We start from the raw sequence: 15,815 nt of genomic DNA, 5'->3' as shown, positions 1-15,815 counted from the left end.
GTACAGTATATCAGCTCCAAGTGGGCCCTAATTCCCAAATTATTCTCCCCATGTCCATTGGGCTCACCCAACCTGACTCGATGGACAGTCTAGACTATCTAGCTTTTTGGGAAAATGACAGCTCAGAACGTGTTTTGATAATTAATATCCGTTAAGAACATGTTAAAAATATTTGTTAATGCTGAAAATATCCTTTGAGAGTATTAATTATCAAACACGTCCTTGGCCGTCATTTTCCCTAGCTTTAATAGGGTATAAATTGGTCCTATTTTTTGGGCGCCAGTGGCAGTCTCTTCCCTCCCCTGTCTGTTCCCCTGACCCTGTTCGACCTTTGCAATCCCAGCTCCTCCGCCAAAATTTTACGCCAAATTCAAGTACCCTTTTGGTTTTTCAGTTGATTTTTAATCGATGAAAAGTGAAAACTCACCAACACAACACGTATTCCTCCTCTTTCTAAACTAGAGCTACAGTATAGTAGTACTCTTCGGCCCATTTGGATGGATAATTTATTTTGGATGAATATAGAATGAGGGTGGCTCTCACATCGGGAGTTTGGGTTTGGGTATGTGTGTTTAAAGGGTTCACTTTACTTCTCCCTTGTCAACAATTGCCTAGGTGAGTTAGTAGGTGAAATTACTCTCTTGACTTTCATAAAAAAAAAAACTAAGTCGTGCCTACCCGTTGTGGTGGTGACCGACCTCTGGTGTAGGCCCCTTGGGCCTGCCTGTCGTAGTGCAGCGATTCTCGGCGAGGCTCGTGGGCCTGCGTCAGTTGGGTTGGCTCCCACATCGCGAGTTTGTGGGTTTGGGTGTGTGTATTTAAAAGGTTCACTCTACTTCTCCCTAGTTAGCAATTGCCTAAGTGAGTTGGTCGGGTTTGCGTATGTGTGTTTAAATGGTTCATTCTACTTCTCCCTAGTTAACAATTGGCTAGGTGAGTTGGTAGGTGAAATTACTCTCCCTCTTGACCAAAAAGGAATGAGAGTGGATATGTAATGAGAGGTGATATGTTAAAAATGATGGCCCCACCTCTTAAGAATTATGGATTTATAATGAGGTGTTTGGATGATTTTTGAGAAGGAATATATAGAATGTGGATATGATGGGATTAGATGTTGAATGACTAAATTGCCCCCACTTAGACGTTTAAATGATCAAAATTCATTTACTTAATTATACTTAAAGTAAATACATATTTATCATTAATTATGGGATAAAATAAGTCCATTTTATTTTACAAATGTTTAAACCATATTATTTATTATGAAAAATATTATTTTCCGAATTTTTAAAAAAAAATGTAATTGAAAAGTGAATTTTTTTAATAAAAAGAATTACAATTCACATACACAGTTATGGGCCTTATGGCTAAAAATACAATTCACGTATACCCCATGGCCCATCATATACACGTGAGATATACACAATCCTCCTTTTATCGTTTCCACTTTCCTCCCAAAAAAAACCAGAGGTACAACTCCTTCTTTGATGCCGACGTGAACGACGACACTATCCCGTTCTTCTCCGACGCCGACGAGCTTTGTGAGGTAACCCCCCCCCTCTCTCTCTCTCTCTCTCTTCTTCTTCTTGGTAAAACACTGTGTGGGGGGTGAGGGTGGATTTGGAGGGGTAAAAGAGTCCCAAATCCCCCGGATTTGCTAACGACAAGGATGAGGCTCCGCTTGGCAAATCCACCCAAAACACTGTTGAAGGTGAATTTGTAGTCCCAACAGTGTTTTAATCCACCCTCCCAAAAATGCAACCAAAGACCGGATATGAGTGGAACCAGGAGATGAAATCTGGGCGGCTCCATATCCGGCCTCCAAACAGGGACCCTATATTCCTCTTCAATACTAGCGTTTGTATCTATCTGGATTCTGGGTTGTGGTGTTACAGCAAAGATGCTAAGGCGCTGCTCAGCAGGGACGAAGCGAAAGAGGAAAGGAAAAGCAACAGTTTCGAAGCAGGAGGACGAGGGAGACGTGAACCATGAAACGAGGAGCCCGAAAGAGGATCAAGGAGACCCATCGGTACATGAACGAGTTCCACCACTTCCCTCGAATCCCACAATCAATGGGAAGGCTATATTCATTGTCGAGAATGCTGCTCTCAACAAGGGTTTTGTCAAGAAGGTATATCACTGTTTATTCGGTTATGTTGATGCTTATACTTGCCCATGACATACAAATGCGGACACCACCTTTTCTAATTCCTGTTCGGAGTTCATGTTGGAATTCTGGCAAAATGTACAGAATCTCGTCGCGCTACTCGTTAACTTAGCGATAAGGGTCTGTTTTCTTTACAATTTTCACAGGCTGGAGGAGCTGTGCGTTTAAATGACCAAGAATTATCAGGGAAGGGAAACCTGGGAAAGGATAGAGGGAGGGAGACCTCCCACTCCTACAACGGCCAACGGGCGAGGCCCCTTCTACTGCTTTCAGTATTCATGTTAATTTTTGAATCAATGAGCGTGCGTAGAATTTTTTGAGCTATTGCCTTTCACTATCTATTTAATTTTTGAATTCAATAAATATTAGTATGAGTTAATTTTGATCCATATTTGCGAGTTGACTTGGTGAGGGGAGATAAACTATTTTGTGGACTCACGAATAGATTTTGAGTGTCATTGAAATTTCTATAACTTAGTCTAAAATCTAAATCTATTAGCTACATTGTGATTTTAACTTTTTTGTTGAAAGTGTTTGAATGATGACAAGAGAGAATCGGGAACGAACTAGAACCAGAACCAAACCGGTATTGGGGTTTGGTTCTTGTTAGGTTCTACATAATAATGGTTAGGTTTTGATTTTCAATTCCTTGAAATTCGGAATGGTTTGGTTACTAGATTTATACAAACCGGACCAATCTGAAACATGTGCAACCTTAGTAACACCAATGAACCAAGTTAAATCCCCCTCTTAATAGCAATATAGAATAAACGTGGAAGACACCAAGCCTAGTCTCTCTCTTAATGATATCGGATTGATTTTAACTTTGTTTTCTAATTTATTTTTTTTAGTTTTTTTCTCTTTGGTGATTCCAAGTGGAGGTTTTTTTTAAAAAAATTGACGTGCTGTGAAACATTGTTTTTCTTTTGAATGTTTTAGAGGTGGAAGATTCTGAATACTGAAGAGGACAACAATTTTCTCCTTAGACAGAAGAAGAATCTTGGTGATTACAGATCCGACATTGTGTACAAGGTTGGTGGATGTTTGTTCCATGTTTCAAGATTCAACTCCTAAGTTTCTATTTCTTCATAATATGTGAAAACAAAGAATGTGGGTTTGCTTGTTTTGACCTACCGAATCTGTGCTCGTGCGCAAAAACATTATAATAAAAATTGTATGATATGTTTTCACCCGTACTGGGTATGCATGTAGCTGTACCATACAGGTACTCATATGGCTACAATTTTGAGATACCTGTGCTTCATGGATCTTTGGAGTTTGGAGTTCCAAACTTCCAATGCTTTACAAACTCAAGCGTGGGTTCTCCTTCAACTCCCTGTCTTTTGGAAGCTCTTCTCTTTGCTTTTTAGTTATGTTTTTTTTAATGAGTTTGAGCAAATGGGCAATCTTCTGTCCATGAGGGTGTATCAAAAACACCCCAAGGATCTTCTTGCTAGCCCTCCTGATGGGTTTGCACGTTTATTTTATATAATGGGTAATTTTTTGTATGAGTATATTAAGGGAGGAAAAGGAGGGATGTTTTCTTTTTCTTTTCTACATAATGGGGTCCTTATGCCTTAGAATTATGTTATGCTATATGAAGCACAGATGCTCCGAAACTAGTCATGTACATGTTTCGGATACTTCCCGGATATGGATACGTCCCGATACGTATCGGATACGGCAAATAAGTATCCTGTAATTAAATAAAATGTTTTATTTTCGGATACGTTTAGGTGTGGGTATATGATATATCCCGGTATACGATATATCCCGCAACCGGATGCACCTTCTCCAATAACCCCGCCAGTGACCACCTCCGGGAGGAACATGGCCTCCTCCACAATAGTCACCTCCAGGAGAAGTAAGGCCTCCTCCACAAGATCCACCTCTAGGAGGAGCAAGGCCTCCTCCACAATAGCCATCTCTAGGTGGAGCAGGCCTCCTTCACAAGATCCACCTCCAGGAGGAGCAAGGCCTCCCCCACAATGCTCACCTTCAGGAGGAGCGAGGCCTCCTCCACAATATTAACTCCTAGGAGGAGCAAGCCTTCCTCCACGATCCTCACCTCCAGGAGAAGCAAGGCTTCCTCTATGATACTCACCTCCGGCGGAGCAAGACTTCCTCCACGAACCTTGCCTCCGCCAAAGTGAAGCTTCCTCCACAAGTTATACGTTCTTCCTAGGAGGAGACTTCCTCCACAAATCTTGCCTCCGTCGAAGCAAGCTTCCTCCACAAACTCCGCCTCCAGAGGAGGAACTTTCCACCCATGGAGGAGTGGGGTCACCTCCGGGCACCTCACCTCCTACTTAACACTTTGAAGACTCCACGAATACTTAAAGGCGACTCTATACACCATCCTAGGCCGGGAGCAGGGCCTAGGTACCTTGCTCGGGACCTACGGAGGAATGTGGTTTGGAGGCTAGAGCAAGGAGTTTGTCAAGGAGGACAAGCTTGCCTCCGGCGAGCTCTAACTTGAACGGTCCTAGAGAGAGAGGGGGCATTGACCGCCATCTGACATCTCGGAAGAAGTATCATACCTATCGCCTGGCGCCTTGGAGCCCTTATCATACCACGCCTGACTCGGCAGATCATACGGGTCTCCATGTATCACCGAAATAGCCTCTGTTGGTTCATTGATTACAAGCTCCAAGGCCTGACTTGGGACTAAAAGAGGAAAGCATGACAACCTCCACTCTGGCCACCAATAGGAGGAGCCTCACACTTGGCTCTCTCTCATCTCCAAGGCTCATATATAAGGAGAATTGACGCTATAGTAAAGACAAGTATCTAACAAGCATTCAATACACACCTACTCTCCATTGCCATCCCTCTCTCTCTAAGTCCGCCCCGAGATCTCTCCTCCTCCACCTCCGGTGGTCTCGAGCACCATTGTAGCAACCACCATATACCCGGAGGGCGACCTCAGGTACTCTTCTCACTCCTACATCCCACATTAGGATACATGAGCGATACACGAGGGATACGCCCAGATACGTTTCGGGATACGGCGGGGTCAAAAATGAAATTTTTTAAAAATTCAAGTAGAAAAAATAGAACTATAAGGAGAAAAGTGTAATAAAATTATAAATTAGAAGGGGGAAAGTGTAATAGAACTATAAGGAGTATAAATACTTAAGTCTGTTGGCAGACTAGACGACATACTCGACATCCAAGCCCTAGAATCTAGATCGATTCCTTCTCTCCCTCTCGATTTCTTCTCCATGCCCTAGATCGATTGAAGGCAGGTACAGACACAAACTCTCTCTCTCTCTTCCTCCCCTCTTTCTCGATTAGTCTGGAATCTGGATACTCCTTCTTTCTTACTCTCTGATTGTGTTGATAACTTGCTGAGTTTGTTTATTTTTTGTACAAAATTGTCATTTTTAGGATGAGCAGTTCTGGAACCGGAAGTTTAGGTTCTACAGGCGGTAGTACCAATCCCATGAACATGAATGAAGAAGAAGCTCCTCTTTGGGCTTATGTTACTAGGGTAGAAAAATTAGGAGGTGGAGGTGGAAACCCTATTCTTAAATGCCACTTTTGTCTGAATGAATATACGGGGTCATACTTTAGGGTCAAGGCACATCTCTTGAAAATTTCTGGTAATGGGATTAGAGTATGTCCCAAGGCGACTCCTCAACACCTTGCTGAAATGAGGAAAAAAATTGATGATGCCGAGAATAAGGCGAAGATGAACATGCCTAAGGAGATGGAAGCTGTGATATTCACTGATTAAGGCGAAGGAGATGCAATGGAAGTTGATAATTGAAGGCTAACAATCTAACATCGATATTTAGTGGAGATTGATAGGAACTTTCATCTCTCGTTTTGGACTTTTGGCATGTATTGGATGTTGGATGCTTCGTATTAGTTTTTGTTAGGTTCTCTTTGTTTGGAATGACTTTTGTCTTGTCTTGGACATGTGCTTAATGCTTGGTATTGGCAATTTAACTACTTTTTGACTTCTTGTGCCTAGTATGAGACTTATAATTATAAAAATATATAATTTGCACAGCCGTATCACTGACGTATCCGTATCCTAGTTTTTTAGGTTTTGCCGTATCACCGTATCCGTATCGTATCGTGTTGTATCCGTATCCCGTATTTGTATCCGTGCTTCATTGGTTTGATGTCATGTTTGTCATCGTTGGTGTTACTTTTTTTTTTTGGTATTTATCTTCTGAAGTTGCTTTTTTTTTTTTTAAATTTATAGTTTACCATTATGAATGCCAAAGTTTGATATTTGCAGGTTCTCCGTGCAATTCTTGATAGTCCACTTAACAAAGCTGGTATGGTTGAAGCCATATATGTGAAAACCACCAAAGGAGCACTTTTTGAAGTTAAACCACATGTGCGCATACCGAGAACATTGAAGCGCTTTTGTGGCCTCATGTGTTAGTGGACTGATTTCTATTTTTATGATCAACTCATCTATCTCTATTTGCTTCCACTTCTTTCACTATGTTGTTTGTTTCTTGCTTGTGATTAATCATTTGTTTTAAGATTTTCGAGAATTTATCTGTACTTTTGTGTGCTTTGGTGTGGGTAAATTTTTTGCAGTGGAGTTACTAGAGAAGAAGTACGTTCGCAATAAAGATACTCAAGAAACGCTTCTTCGTGTTGTTGAGGAACCTGTAACCAGATATTTACCCTCCAACTCTCGTATTATAGGTAATAAAGCTTTTCTAATGTTTACCCTCTTTAGGTTATTGGTTGGATAACAAAGTAACAAAACCTATTAATTTAAAAAGCATTACTAAGGATTCTATTATTCCTTTTTTGGGATGCAAGGCCTTTCACCCCACTCAGAGAAGGTGGTTGACATAGAGGGCTATGTTTCAGCTGCAAGTGATGATTTAAATCTTATTTTTGTGGTATGTATGAATAAACTGAATCTCTGAGCTTAGGCTGCACCTCTTTCTTTGATCCACAGCTTACAACTTGAGGCCTAAAAATGATTTTTTATGTTATGTGTTCAGGTAGGTGCAATGGTAGGTGGAAAAATCAACGGGCAGGGTACAGATGATTTTATATCAGGTAACATAAATTTGGTTGTTAGTGAATGTATGTCATGCTCAGTTTCAAGTTTGTTCCACTTAAATAATATGTTCGTAATTGTTGATGGATCTCTTATCTAGAAAGATGGAGATATGGAAAGATTTGTTATTAGAAACTAATGCAGTGATCTTTTGGGAAAAAGGTTCAATTAATTCACAAACACCACTAGGTTCAGCTATTGCTGCAAAGGTTTACGTTGATGGCTTTCTTACATTTTAGAAATGAAGGATCTGAAAATTGTTTCCTGCAAATAGTTTGGAAAGTATGAATACTACTATCTATACGTATGTGGGGATCTCTAGCTCTGCTGACTCAGGCTTGTTTTAACAGCCTCCCCTATTTGTGTCAGGACAAGAATAACCGTTTGTCTATGAGTTTAGTATATAATATGGGCTCTCTTTTTTTTGTCTTCCGCGTCAGTTCTCTCCATGTCAGTTCACCGAGGCTTATTTTAGTTCTCTCTCTCTCTCTGTGTGCGCGCGCGCGTGCGTGTGATTGATGGCACTTTTCTGATTGATGTCAAATAGTTATGATTGCCAACTAATGTGAATACTCCATGTCCAAATAGTGATTTCTGTGATTTGCAATATGGCCCTTGAGGAATTTTTTGTTTGAGACTGATTAGGATTAATCAACATCAATAGTAAACTATATGATGTCTATTCAAAAGGGCCATTGTCAGCTATATTGCTTTCGTAAAATTTGTGTGTGTGTGTGTGTGAGAGAGAGAGAGAGAGAGAGAGAGAGAGAGAGGCGTCAAAATATAAGTGCATATCTCTTGAGAGAAGGGAGAGGTCAAATAATTTGGGAGCAAAGATATACCTTCAAATATGTGAAGTCCATGTGAAGGAGTCGGGATATTTCGTTAGAAACATCAGGGATGTTGCTAAAACCACCTTACTGTAGGGACCGGGGCTATTTATATTTTCATGTCTATCGATTGCACCCACCCAAATAATTAGGGACCTGGGCCATTGTCAGTTATATTGCTTTCGTAAAATTGTGTGTGTGTGTGTGTGTGTGTTTGTGTGAGAGAGAGAGGCACCAAAATACAAGTGCATCTCTCTTGAGAGAAGGGAGAGATCAAATAATTAGGGAGCAAAGATGCCTTTAAATATCTAAAGTCCGTGGGAAGGAGTTCGGATATTTCGTTAAAACATCAGGGATGTTGCTAAAACCACCCTACTTTAGGGACCTGGGCTATTTATATTTGCATGTCTATCAATTGCGTGCCCATCCATGACGTGATTCTTGGCGACAATGTTCCAAATTATATGGAAGTCTAGGGAACCGAGACTTTAGGACAACATTGGAGCCATAGCGACTTTAGGACTACATTTGCACTTTTGGTGCATTCTGCATTCTTGGACTAGGGAGAGGGATAATAACTTGGTCCTAAAAATTCAATGCTTGGTTAAAGGGGGAGAGAGAGTGTAAAGTTGAGACATGCAAACTTTTAGTTTTTTTTTTTTTCTGGTCGTTCGGATGTTAAAACGTTAAGACTTATGTACACAGACTCTTAAGTTATGAGTGAACTCTATTTTACATGCAACATTATATTTACACAAAGGATATTTATTATCATACCCCCGTGTATTTGGTTTTTGATTAGTAGTTTAGACGATCTGCTGGGCAAGTATCACTCTACATCCAATAATAGTACTTGAGCCCTGTGGCATATCGTGTGTTTGGTAACGTCACAATAAGAATCACATCTAAGCATGCCTAGACGCCCAGATCATTCTACATTACTCTTCGATTGGACAAAGCGTGAATTCTTTACTTCCCCATTTGTTACGATCTTGGTTGCACTCATGCTATTTGGAACAATAATGCAGATTTGAGATTTTGTGGTTGAACATTGCAGTTTCCGAATATCCCTTGGAGGCGAAATGGTGCACAGAACTGACTTGTGAGGCGTTGGAAGAGAAATGGAATATCTATTGAGTAATTGGAGTTTCAGATTAGCTAATCTTTTGCTCGTCTAACTATGCGGGTGTTCTTGAATGCGTTGTTTATTCTCCCAGCTGTCTTTAACAAACGGGAGAATCTCGGTTTCTTTCCCAGGCCTTCCTTGTGAGGCGTTGTTTATTATCCCAGCTGTCTTTAGGCGAACTCACGCTTAATTTTATCTATTCTCATTAACGTTGAACTTATGTTGATTTCATGAACTATCTTGCTGAGTTGCTGGTCTAACTATGCGGGTGTTCTTGAATGTGTTGTTTATGTAATGTATCGAGGGATTATAGAAGGATTTAACGTTGGTCTTAACGTTTATATGCGTTGTTTACATCCAAATATTAGGAGTGTTTTTTTTTCTTGATACGAATCATTTTACCTATAAATTAAAAAAGAGGAAAATTGGATCCTTCAAGCGTTGAAACTTTTGCCGAACAATACGAAAAAACATTCTACAAATTAGCCTAACAATGCATTCAACAACGCTTCCCGGAATTGTTTTTCGTTTTTATAATTTGGCGAGACCTCGGATTAGCCCAGATGATGGTTCCAACTTCCAAGGTTGTGAGTTTGAACAAGGAAAATAATTTTTGTACTGTCATTATATTCATATACACTCCTTTTTATTAAGCTCTTCACTCATGGAGGGTAATTTTGTAACTATTTGAATAAAGACGAAAAAAATAATATGAATAAAAGAATAAAAGGGGAGTGCAAACCCGGGGATGCTGCCACCCCTGCCAAGTGCGGTGCTGAGTGGTATCCAGTTGTTCATCTTGGCACGGACGACTCAGATTGAATCTGAGTGCGTATAGATCCAACCGTTGATTCTTGAGATGAACGGCCGGATCAGTTGCTCGTCACTACTCCGCTTGGCAGCATCTCTCAATCTACACTAATAAATTTCTACCACGTGTCATTTTCATTAGTATATGATGCAATCTGATCTATTAATGGGACTTTTGTTTGTACTAAAAATCAAAAGTGCTAGGTACCCAAAAAAATATACTCCAAAATTATCCCGAATAGACTTTTAGAAGTATTTATGACCATTAATAGACTTTTGTAACGGTAAGAAATATTTGTTTGGGGTGATTTCGGGGTATCTAGCATTGCTCAATAAAAATTACTCTCTTTGTTCTTTAATGTTTATCTTTTTCAGGAGTCTAAATTTTTAAAAAGACATGGAATAATCGCACGTAATTTAAATATACTGACATTGTTTTCATCATTGTTCCTGTATTTTAGTTACTCCAACACATATAATCACCTATAAGGATAGTTTAGAAAAATTTATCAAATTTATACTTGAACTATGGCAAAATGACATGATTAATGGACTAACAATTAGGAATAGCGAAATTAAGTACTAGTTTTGTGGGCAACAATTTTAGTTTATGGAATTCAATTGTTGAGACGAATTGAAAAATGTAGTAAAAATCGTAACTTTTTTTTTTTTTTTAAGATGTCAAAGTATTCCATTAAACTCAAGAAACGTCTTTACAAAAGATGGAATTTAACCCGGCCAAAATACAACCCGAATGAAATAATTTTCTATCAAGACATTTAGGCGCTATCCAATCTGTTGCTTTGATCTGAAACCTCTTGCACCATACAAAAGACCATTCCCTTGTCCTAGCCCATTCTTTTATGTCGTTGATCACGTACTACTTCGATTTCCCAGGGGCATTGCAATTTGGAATCAGTGATGTAATTGACTAGAGATTTGCAGTCAGATTCAAAGATAACACACGGGAACCCTTCTTGTATAGCCACCACGCAAGCAATTCTTAAAGCCCATGCTTCAATGGAAAGCGCTGAAGAGACCATAGTATGACCACACCGCCACACCTGAGCCGATCCACCACTATCTCTAGCAAGAATGCCATAGGCAACTAAGTTGCGGGAGGATTTGAATACTCCATCATAGTTCATTTTTATAACAGACAGAGGAGGTGGTGACCACCTCTCCACTTGGTTGGCCCTAGGAAGGCCCCTTTCCAGATTTTTTCAAACTGCATTCAAGTAATCCACATTTGTTTTTCCTGCTTGCTCCACTACCTCACTCGGGATAAGTTTCTTCCCATTGAAAACAAAGTTATTTCTCACCTTCCAAATGGCCCAACAAATCTGGAAAATAGATCCCCCCATCTCTTTATTGGTTTCCTTAGCCAAACACCCACATAAGAGATCATCCATCCATTTATCCACAGCTGTATTATCATTCTGAAAAACCCAAAAGGCCTTTCCACTCCCAAACTAGACAGCCCTACTCCATGGGCAGTGGAAAAGGAGGTGTTCGATCGTATCATTCGCACTATCGCAGATTGGACAGATTGGATTGGTAATACACTTTCTACGGAAAAGATTATCTCGACATGCCACCCAATTCTTAACAGCTTTCCACATGAACATACGGACCTTAATTTGGAGCAGTAGGGAAGGACCACTGATACGCACCTAAGATTGCTTGATCGTGGTGCTTAAGTCCGTTAGTTAGAAGTGCTTTTAGCTTTTATTGTCGTTTTTAGTCGATATTGCTCGTGAGGTAGTTTGTTTAGTGTTTCAGGCAAAACGCCCTTAAAAGGCGTGTTGTGGATGCAAAGTCAACCCCCAAGTTAATTCAAGACTCATCGCTCGGTGGAACTTGTGCCAAAGTGACCAAAGAACGAAGGCGAGGAGCATCGGGCAAGCCAACGGTCGTCGGGTGTCAAGTTTTGGAGGCTGGCCTGAAGACCAGAGATAAGCTCCCCGTATCGATACGGATTTTGGACCGTATCGATACGCGTTTGTTATCTTTCCAATCAGAGAGTCCCGTATCGATACGGCCATAATCTGTATCGATACGGGATTGTTACGGGAGATTGGCCTTTTCAGCTTAACGATGTGGTATCGATACTTTGCTTATTCTGTATCGATACGGAGAGCTTCCGACCAGATATTTTGCTACTTTTTGGACTTTCCATTTATGGAATACTTGCTACTTATAGTATGTTTTTAGATATTTGAGGAGAGAGAAACCCATTGTGTATAAATAGGGGTCTCCTCTCTCCCCTTTGGATCGAGGTCTTTAATAGCTTTAAGTTTTCCTCCATTAATGTCTTTCAAGCTTTTCTAGTGTAATTCCTTAAGAACTCAAGTAAGTAATTCTCGTTTGTTAATTTCTCGTTTATTAAAGTTGTTCCTACGGACTAGATCTTTTATAATATCAAGTTTGTTTTCGTTTTTATCGGTTAAAAGTCATGTCTCGTTTTTATGTTTTCTTTCATGCTTTAGCTATGTGTGAGTAGTTGATAGGCCAAGTCTCGGGGTAATCTTTCCCGAGTACTTAGGTGGTTATTTGGTTCTCAAACCTTCGGGCTTAAAATCTTGGTTTTCGGAATTTCATGAACCTAACCTTTTTGGTCTAAGCGAGGCGTGTTAACTCCTTGGTATGAAGTTTAGTCAAGCGGTCTTGGCAAGCGACATACCGAGGGCTCATGGCCCCCTACGTGTTAGATACATTAGCAAAAATAGGTTGATTTAATTCCGGTTAATCACATCTTTTGATAAACGTAGTCATTAAAGCTAAATTCTCCGGGCGTGAGCACGCGGTCGTGGCTCTCGCCTGAGTTATATTGAGAACCGGTAACATCCTTTGTCAAGGGTTAGACGATCCCTAGACTTGCCTCCTTTTAGTTTATTAAGCGTTATCCTAGTCAATTGCCTTGGCAATTTTCATCGTTTCAAAGCAAAACCAAGTTGGCCGTCTTAAACGCCACAATCCACCTTATAAAACCAACAATCCGATTAAGCTACATTCGAATTCTCTGTGGGTACGATCCCGGACTTCCGGATATTATGCTACCGACGACCTAGCCCTACGCTTGGGGTATTCAACCTTATATTTGAAGGCGAGGTTTGAAGGCGAAGCATTTTTGGCGCCGTTGCCGGGGATTTCTTTTATAGCTTATTTGGAGGATCGAAAAACCATTGTAAGTACTCCGTTTATTTTTCATTTGTGTACTTTGAGCTCGGCTTAGCGGATACCTCTAACCGAGCCACCAATTCGACTTGAGGTTTAACGAAGCTAGTCGAGCATTAATTGCCTTTTACCTTATTTTTATTGTTGCTTCTATAGCCGTGGTGGTGGCATAACCCCACGAGACTGTTTGTGAACGAGGCGGCAGCATAGCCCCTCTAGTCTGCTTTATTGGACTGTGCAGGTTGTATGCTCAATATCTATCGTAGCCCTTTATCGAATCGGCTACATCGATCTGCATCTCGCGAGCTATCACCTCCATTAAGCCCAATGGCAGATCAACCAGCAGCTCGCACTTTGCGCGATTATTTAACGCCAGAAAGAGGTCCACACGTCTCCCCCATAGTCATTCCCACTTGCACTGCCGCCAATGCGTTTGCTTTCAAGCCAGAGTACCATCGGGTTATCCCAGAGTTTCGAGGGCGTGAATTGGAGGATCCTTATGCCCACATTCGGGAATTCGAAACTATCGTTAGCACTTTTGTGACCGGGCCGGGTCAGCTAGATCAAGCTCGCCTGAAGCTATTTCCCTTTTCGCTCAAGGACAAGGCTAAGCAGTGGTTCCATTCTTTGAAGGCCCGCTCCTTGCTCACATGGGGGGAAGTGCAAGATGTGTTCACCACCAAGTTCTTCCCGGTCAGCCGAACCAAGCTCCTCATGGATCAAATTCAGAATTTCAAGCAAAAAGATGGGGAGGTTTTCTACAAGTATTGGGAGCGTTACAAGGATTTGCTTGCAGCTGTCCCACACCACAATTTTCCCATGTATCTTGTGATCAACTATTTCTATTTGGGTTGTGATCGGGATTCTAAGCAGCTTTTGGATACTATGGGGAGCGGTGACTTTATGGGAAAGGACCCCGACGCCGCTTGGGAATTCTTAGATGCTTTGGCCGAAAGAGCTCAAACTTGGCAATACATTGATCCGGGTGACCAAGCTATGAGAAATCAAGGACCGGGAGGCTCCGGTAAGTTTTCAGTGAATGAGCATAACGGTCTTGAGACGCGGTTGGATGAGCTATTGTTAAAGTTGGACAGAATGAAGCTAGATTCGGTCCAAGCAAAAGAAGCAAAAGAAGCGACAAAAGTGAAAGAGGTGAAAGAGGTTCGCCAAGTGGAAGAAGTTTGTGTCATTTGCGAGACTACGGGTCATTCGACCGACAACTGTCATACCATCCCCACCCTTCGGCAACACTATAATCAGCTCCCAGAAGAAGTATGTGCACTGAATCAACGTTGGGATCCATATTCCAACACTTATAATCCGGGGTTGAGATCTAATCCAGCTTTCCGTTGGAGTAACCAGAATGAGGCCGGCTCATCAACTTCTCAAGGTCCTCCTCCTTCTCAGAATCAAACATGGCGCCAATCTCAGTTTCAGGGTCAGCCACGTTTTCCTCCGGCACAATCTCAAGGCCCGCCAGGATTCATACCACCGAGCCAATTCCAAGGGCAAAATCAATTTCAGCAGCAACCAGCCCCACCTCCACGACGTTCTCTGGAGGATACTCTGAATGCATTCTGTCAAATGCAAACGACCACTAATGAGCAAACTACCCAGGCGATGAACGACATAAGGAATCAAGTGGGTAAATTAACAACGGCTATCGGTGTTTTGCAACAAGAGAAAGGAAAACTACCTACCCAACCTCAACCAAACCCTCAAGGCCAACACTTTGCACAAGGCTCTTCGGTGACTTTCCCCGAGCAAGCAAAGGCCATAATATCGTTGAGAAGTGGGAAGACGGTTGATAATGCTCAGGTGGAGCCGCCGGTTGCGCAAATCTTGTTACCTTTTCCAGCACTATTGAAGCCCACAGTGTCAACTGGGGAATCTCCCAAACCGGTTCTTACAGAAGAAGAAAAGGGAAAAGCCAAAGAAGTCGAGGGTCCGCCCGCTTTCACCGTTCCTGCTCCATATCCTAACCGACTTAAGTCGCCTGCCAAGCCAAATTTGAACAGTGATATCTATGAAGTTCTTAAGAAAGTGACGGTTAACCTTCCTTTGCTTGATGCTATTAAACAGATTCCATCATACGCCAAATTTTTGAAGGAGTTGTGCACTCACAAACGGCAACTCCAAGTGCAGAAGAAGGTGTTCTTGACTGAACAAGTGAGCTCACTCTTCCAATCAACCCTTCCGCCCAAGTATAATGATCCGGGCTGTCCTACGATATCCATCACCATCGGGGGTAAAGTTTGTGAAAAGGCTCTTCTTGATTTGGGGGCAAGTGTAAACCTCCTCCCGTTCTCGGTCTATGAACAACTTGGTTTGGGAGAAATGAAGCCAACTCGGGTGACCTTACAACTAGCCGATCGGAGTATTCGAGTTCCCAAAGGGGTGGTCGAAGATGTTCTTGTTCAAGTTGACCAGTTCGTGTACCCAGTCGATTTTGTAGTTCTTGATACGTGCCCGGTGCCGGCAGCTCAATCGTCCGTCCCAATCATTCTTGGCCGGCCGTTTTTGGCAACATCCGACGCCGTTATTCATTGCCGGGATGGCCGCCTTAATATGAGTTTTGGCAACATGAAGATGCAAGTCAACATGTTCCATATCGGTAGCCAATTGGGAGATGACGAGGATGTGTGCGGAGTAAGCGTGGTCGAT

General features: G+C 41.6%; 1 protein-coding gene and 1 long non-coding RNA gene across 2 annotated transcripts; one reads left to right on the top strand and one right to left on the bottom strand.

The window, feature by feature from the left end:
• The first annotated feature begins 1,393 nt into the window (after positions 1-1,393).
• LOC131299712 (ribosomal RNA small subunit methyltransferase NEP1-like) lies at positions 1,394-9,518 on the top strand. Its single transcript, XM_058325291.1, has 9 exons — positions 1,394-1,541; positions 1,896-2,131; positions 2,314-2,415; positions 3,107-3,199; positions 6,420-6,564; positions 6,731-6,841; positions 6,962-7,044; positions 7,150-7,207; positions 9,096-9,518. Exons 1-9 carry the CDS (start codon positions 1,394-1,396, stop codon positions 9,173-9,175), a joined length of 1,056 nt encoding a protein of 351 aa, XP_058181274.1. The 3' UTR covers positions 9,176-9,518.
• On the bottom strand, positions 7,944-8,509 carry LOC131300086 (uncharacterized). The gene is made up of 2 exons (XR_009190865.1): positions 8,410-8,509; positions 7,944-8,124 (listed from the first exon to the last, which is right to left on the bottom strand). It is a non-coding gene; the product is annotated as an uncharacterized LOC131300086 (long non-coding RNA).
• Positions 9,519-15,815: the final 6,297 nt, after the last annotated feature.

This window comes from Rhododendron vialii, chromosome 9a (genome assembly GCF_030253575.1).
Source record: "Rhododendron vialii isolate Sample 1 chromosome 9a, ASM3025357v1".
Taxonomy (NCBI): Eukaryota; Viridiplantae; Streptophyta; class Magnoliopsida; order Ericales; family Ericaceae; genus Rhododendron; species Rhododendron vialii.
The sequence above is the reverse complement of the archived record's forward strand: the minus strand, read 5'-3'. Positions and strand labels throughout refer to the sequence as shown.

Coding starts and splice junctions, on each gene's coding strand:
- LOC131299712 (XM_058325291.1), top strand. CDS start 1,394: ATGGCCCATCATATACACGTGAGATATACACAATCCTCCTTTTATCGT. Junction 7,045..7,149: donor ATTTAAATCTTATTTTTGTG/GTATGTATGAAT, acceptor TTATGTGTTCAG/GTAGGTGCAATGGTAGGTGG. Junction 7,208..9,095: donor TACAGATGATTTTATATCAG/GTAACATAAATT, acceptor TGAACATTGCAG/TTTCCGAATATCCCTTGGAG.